Source organism: Sesamum indicum, linkage group LG13 (assembly GCF_026168435.1).
Source record: "Sesamum indicum cultivar Baizhima isolate 11 linkage group LG13, ASM2616843v1, whole genome shotgun sequence".
NCBI classification, from domain to species: Eukaryota; Viridiplantae; Streptophyta; class Magnoliopsida; order Lamiales; family Pedaliaceae; genus Sesamum; species Sesamum indicum.
In genome coordinates this window covers 9,968,257-9,974,883 of record NC_142669.1, presented here as the reverse complement: position 1 = coordinate 9,974,883, position 6,627 = coordinate 9,968,257, and the positions used below count along the sequence as shown (strand labels likewise).

Here is a 6,627-nt window from a genome sequence, read left to right as displayed (position 1 = left end):
ACTTGTGTATTTTTATTACTGACCAATTGCTAATTTTTAATTTTATTTAATTTAATTATTAGTACTTATAATGTAATAATGTCACAGTAAATTCACTCCATAATTAAAAAATAAAGAGAGAAATTACAATATTGAATTTAATTTGAAATTAGTGTTGGTGAAATAATTCAAACTCAATGCAAGTATACAATAATAAGGGCAGAAATTGTGCAAGAAAGGGTCCCAACCCCCAACCACAAGGCATGATTTAAATTCCCAAGACAACTTCAGGACATGTGTGTACTAAGAGCATGTTTGTATACATTTCATCATTCCTCAATAAATTATATAAGGCAAAAATATATATATATATAGGAACCTTAACTTAAGACATGGTTATATAAGGGATTTTATCTGAAAGCGATGTAATTACCATAATATTTGAAAGATTACAGAGAAATTTAGCAAATTTGTTGACAAAAAGCCTGTCAAGAAAGCTGGTAAAGAACATCCGTACTGCAATGGGTTTAAGACCCTTTATCGTAAACCATTAGTAGTAGGAACCCGACATTTCCTTTTAGTACTATCGTTATTCGAAAGGTTTAAGGGTAACAACAAACTGCGATTAAGTGACTCAAATTAACTTGAGATAAATATATCTTATATTTCTATGAGTGGTTAATAAGGAGAGGTACGACTCTAGGATGGAGGGCAGGATCGTAATTGAGAAAAGAATGAGATTTGTATATATTGTCGTGTTCGTGTCGTCGTGTTTGTGTCCATGCATTATAGGTTGCAACTTTTGGGTTCAAGAGGTATAATTAATGAAAAGATATATATTTTCTGAAAATACACAAAACATCTACATATACAAAATGAGAGATTTTTCAAGTGACAGATTTTATACTTCAATTTATAAGTTCTTTCATTTTATATATTAATTTTCGGATTTTTTTTTTTTTCTAAAGAAGGCTTTTGAAATCGTTGTTCGGCAAGCCTCGATTAGTTTCATTGTATCCGAGAAGTGAGTTTACTTAATCTGATAACAACTAATTGTGGAGGCAAATATCATTTTGAGGATAGTGAGATCATATTTCAAAACCTCTTCAAAATTCAATTAACCCCAACATAATTAACTGTCAATATTAATACATAAAAAATAAAAAAACACATTTATCCACATATATAGAAACGGCAAACAACTATTTCATCTAAAAATTAAAATTGTTAGAGATGATAATTATTTAATATTTAATATTTAACAAAAATGAATCATCAAACCTACTTCAAAGCCCTTTTAGTTTGGGTAAATTATATTAACACCCCTTAAGGTCCAAGCAGAAGCACTCCTCTGTCTTTCATAAAATTACAGTTACAAATAAATCCCTAATGATAATAATTTACACAAACACCCTGTAAAATGTATTATACTAACATCCTCTTATACGATATATCTATAATTTTATAAAAAGTAGGACGTGTTTGTATCTTTTAACGAAATCTTAATAGATATTAATTTTTAAAATAATTCAACTCGATAAATACTTACATGCTGAATTATTAAAAAAATAGACATTATTGAAAACATAAAACCAAACAGTAGTAAAGTTTTATTGTCAGGAAGTAGTGATCTGGCCACGTTCAGATTCATAAGCAAGATTTGAAGCAACACCACAAATATACATATATATATATATATGGTCTGATTAGTGAAGTAAGTAGGTATCCCATGTTGCATGGGATTTGATCCACAACGTAATCATGCACGCATCATTCCATATTGTTTTTTCTCGGATTATTCTTAATTGTGTGTGTATATATATATATATGTCTTGCAAGAAAGGAATATATACCAACAATATTAAGAAAAACTCCGATTATAATTCGTCGATACTCAAGTTAGTAAAGTCGTAGATTTAGAATTTTATGTGAAATGAGAATGAATTTAGATTAATTAATGAGATTGTATTTTATATTGACTTAAGCTATCAAATGAATACATTTCCAATAAAAGTATATACAAATAAAATATGTTCTTACTTTAATTACTATTTCAAAAACTGAAAACTAAAACAAATCGGTCGAGGCCCGATATTGAAAGTTGTACTTGGGGGTATGAAGGTTTGATCAATTTTTAAGTTTTTATGAGATGTGTGATTTCACGTGAACCATTGATCCAAAAATGATTGGATGGCCATCATGAGTATGTACAAATCAAAATCCAAGTCGAACGGCGCCAGTTCAGTACGATCTAACTAAGAGAGGATCGGATCTTAGCCACTTATTATGAAATTACTGAAAAAATTCGGGTATATGTAATTTTCAATACCATTAGGTAGTTGGTAGTCCCCACTAGGGGGAGACTTTAGGTCTTATATTACGGGTTTGGGTAGTTTAGATCGGAGCACCTGAAAATTCAAGTAGCTAAAATAAATTACCCTATCCCACACTGCTTGCAGGTGTCTCGATTTTTGTTTTAAATAAAAAACTTTCTAAAACTAAAATAAATAATTACGTAAGCATATATTTGTGCCCCAACAAACAAAAAATCTTCTAAACAGTCTCTATTTTTAATTTCAATATTTTTTTTCTTTTACTTCAGCTGATTGGTTGGAGATTGATCAATTATATAGCAACTATAGTAATACATCAATTTGATTGGTTGAATCCGTCCAAATCGCATTGAAAAATAATTTTCTTAATAAATATTACTTTATATTATAACTTAATATACGAACATTATGCATAAAATATTTTTTAATATATAAATGAACTAAAAATTTTAAAGAACGTGAACTATGTGTAACAAAAGCAAAGATTATTTTAAAAATGTTTGCAAACACTTATTTTAAAAACTTATCTTTTATTACTGAAAATAAATTAAAAATAATATTATTATTAAACGATTATATTTTTGAACTGTTTAAATTAAATTAATTTAAATCAGAAGTTATAAATAGCTCCATGTCTATTTCAATAATTTATTAGTAAAATTGTAATTATTAATTATTTTTTCAAACACTATAATTTTAATTTTTATTTTCAAACATTCTCGACTTTTATTATTTCGTATTTATGAGTTTTTTAACATTTTATTTCGACCAAAAAAATAAAAATTATTGCACAGGCACTAATTATTTTGAATAAAGTGATTTGATTTAGTGGGAAGTAGTAAATAAACTAAGCATTAACCCTTACAAGTTTACTATTTGGTTAAGACAAAGTGACAAACAACATACCGCCATCTCCCATTATATCACACACACACACTGCTAATCACTCCATCAGTTCTGCGACACTGATACACCTCCCATCATTGTTCCCACCCCCCCCCCCCCCCAATTGATTTATCTTTTTACTGCATAATAATCAATCACTCAATCAATCCCAATGATTCATGGCAAGCAAACCACTGCAGTAAAAAGGCACTCAAATGGGACTTAGAATATACCCCATTTCCACACTACACTCACTGCCATCTGCAGCTCAACCAACGCTGCCATTCTTGCTTCACTCTTCCCGGCCCTCTCCTCCATTTCAATGAAACTCAGTAAATCAATTCTTGGCCCTGTACGCGCCACCAGGAACGGTGGCGCTGTCTCTCTGTCCTTCTTCAGCCGCCGCCTCCGCCTGCGCTCCAATGGCAGCCAAAGGTCGCCCTTTTTCAGGAAAAAGAGAGGCGGCGCTTTCGAGAACCACGAGCCCTCTTCGCCTAAAGTCACCTGCATTGGGCAGGTGAGGGTGAAGTCCAAGAAAAAGGCGAGCCTTTCCGCAAGGCGGATTGGAGAAGTTAGTTTCAGAAAGATGGAGCAATCGCATCAGCCGCCGCAGCAAGAATGCTTGCGCCATAGAAATCAGAGGTGGGTTCACCTGCCGATCTCGTTTTGTGAGGCTTTGCGTGCGTTTGGGGCTGAATTCAGCTGCCTGTTCGGCCCTTGCAAGAGTTCTTGTTTTTCGAACAAGGCTGAGAAGAAAAGACGGTATGCGGATGAGAATGGGTGTGGAGCTGTGTTTGCGAGGTGGCTGGTGTCGGTGAACGACGCCGAGGGAGGGCAGAGGAGGGAGATTGAGCTGGTGGTTGGCGGCGGAGGAGATGAGGCGGAGACGGCGCAGAGAATGACTATGAGGAGTTCAAGGAGGCATGTGTTTGAGGATATTGAAGTTAAGGATGACAGGATTGAAGTGAAGGGGCAAAGTCTGGAGGGCGAAGAAGAGGAAGAAGAAGCAGGCAGGGTGAGCATTTGCATACCCCCTAAGAACGCGCTTCTGCTGATGAGGTGCAGATCTGATCCAATGAAAATGGCTGATCTTGCTCATCGATTTAGCTGGGATGCAAACGCTGCTCCGAGACATGAGGATGAGGATTTTGATGAGGAAATCAGTCATGTTGTGGGTTTAGAAGAACAAGAAGAGGAGGTACGAGGACTATGTCAAGGTGAAGACAAGACTTTATCTGCAGTAAAAGAAGGTAAAGATGTTGGTGTTTCAGAGCAAGAGATCCAAAATGAAGCAGAACCCAACATGGAAATGGAAGAAAAAGAGCAAGAATCATTGGTAGAAGAAGAAAAAGAAGAGGTTGAGTCTAATATGTCTTCATTTGAAGCACTTTTAGACCAAGAAAACGCAGAGCAGTATGAAGATTGCCCGATTCAAGTAGAAGAGAGCCCAGTTCTCCGCCTGCAGTTATCTTCACCGCAAGAATCGGGCAAAGAAACCATTGAAGTTGTGGCAGTACTCCCTGAAGATGAAGCTGCAATGCAGAAAGAAAAACAACAAGAAACAGAGGAATCAATCGCCACAGAAAGAGAGACGCCCTTTCTCAACAACATTGAGCAAAAACCAGAGCCTGCAAAAACCCACCAAGAAGATGCAAAACAAGAACAAAAAGCAATAGAAGCGATCAAAACCCCGGAAAATCAAGAACTCGCCATCAGCAATCAAGAAACCAAGAAAGAAGAAAAGGAAAGCCCAGCATTGCCCGAATGCTTGCTGTTAATGATGCGGGAGCCTAAGCTATCAATGGAGGTTTCAAAGGAAACATGGGTCTGCGGCACAGACTTCATCAGGTGGCTGCCGGAACGGCCGCGCAAGGCGGCCAAATCCACCAAAACCAGCGGCTGCCATCACGATCAGGTCAAGAAGAGGCCCACCACCATTGATCCCAAGCCTAATAAGCCCAGCCTCCCACCGCCGCCAACAAAGAAGAATGATCTTCAGCCACCGCGGTCTTCCTGCTCTCTCCCGGCCGCGTCCATGGCCAACATGATCGAGCAGAAGCTGGTGAATGGGGGCGGCGCCCACGAACCCTCTGCGCTGACAAGATGCAAGTCGGAGCCCATGAGGACGGCGGCGGCGAAACTAATGCCGGAGTCGTGTAATGCAAGCACGAAGATGGAGGCCCACAGGCGGGCCAGTCTCGGGGTCGGCGTCGGCGCGGCTGGAGTCGGGTTCTGAGCTGAGCTGAGCTGGCAAAAAAATAATGAAGGGGGAATCTTTAGGGTTTAGAGCCTGAGTGACAAGTGTTATTGCACAGTACGTTTGCTTGTAAGACATCCCCCCCCCCCCCAACCCACCCTTGTCTGTAAATCATTTTCCCTTTTCTTTCCCTCCAAATTTTGGAATTTCAGTGACCTATTTTTGTCGTGATAACTGTATTAATATACTAGCTAGTATTTTTTGTTTCGATACAAATCTAAAAATGAAAGTTTCTGGGGTTGAAAAATTATACTTATATATTGAGTTCATGTTAGACTTCAACTATCGTTTTACCAACGAGTAGCTTCAGATAGTATGTAAAACTATTGGGACAGATCAGTTTTAGTTACGAATAACAAATAAGGTGTATGTAAACAAGAATGTGACGAATCGTCTTCTTGAATCTTGAATAAGTTCTTCAACATTTTGCGTTGAATCCATTGGGACTAAAACATGGTTGGTCTTGAGTCCAACTTAAAGATAAGGCAGAATGGGTTCAAGTCTGGACAAACTGCAGTGGTGTGAAGTTTGAATTCGGCCAATCTATACCGTTGTGGATCCTAATTGCAATAAAATCTGTTTATCCATGATCATTGGAATGAAATAATTCATTCATGATAGTTGGATTATAGGAAAAACTTCAAACAATCACCTTTCATAATATTTAAAAAATTGATCATGTCTAGTATTTTCTTGAAAATAGGTACTACTCTAGTGTGAATGTTTTTAGTCTTTTTACATAAAAGATGATGATAAAGGTCAAATTTGTTTATTTGATAGCCATGGAAAAGTATGAGCAAAAAGAGCTTGTGCTTGCTTGTACAATATTTTTAGTCTCTCTCATCCGGAGTAGGTCAAGGGTTTGTTAATTTGTGAGAAACGTTTCGCGTCATGAGAACGAATGTTTAAAAAACAGAAAAAAATGTACTAAATCAACTATGATCATTATATTTTATTTTTTATCTATCACTTTTTATTCAATGAATTAACTATCATCGTTACATTTTATCTCATATCTCAATCTCAACGAACCCATTTTGATCTTATTTTTTATAAGACGAAATGAAATGTCAAGCAATCATAACTAAAATATCACTGGATTGTCGAATATAATCACACAAAAAGAAATAAAATGATGGATAGAATAATAATTTAGGAGCCCCCGAGGCGTGG

The 6,627-nt window shown here is 36.3% G+C and overlaps 1 protein-coding gene across 1 annotated transcript; it reads left to right on the top strand.

Annotated features, from left to right (window-relative positions):
• Nucleotides 1-3,345: 3,345 nt before the first annotated feature.
• LOC105176967 (uncharacterized) lies at nt 3,346-5,661 on the top strand. Its single transcript, XM_011099968.3, has one exon. The coding sequence runs from the start codon at nt 3,520-3,522 to the stop codon at nt 5,431-5,433; it is 1,914 nt and encodes a 637-aa protein (XP_011098270.1). The 5' UTR covers nt 3,346-3,519; the 3' UTR covers nt 5,434-5,661.
• Nucleotides 5,662-6,627: the final 966 nt, after the last annotated feature.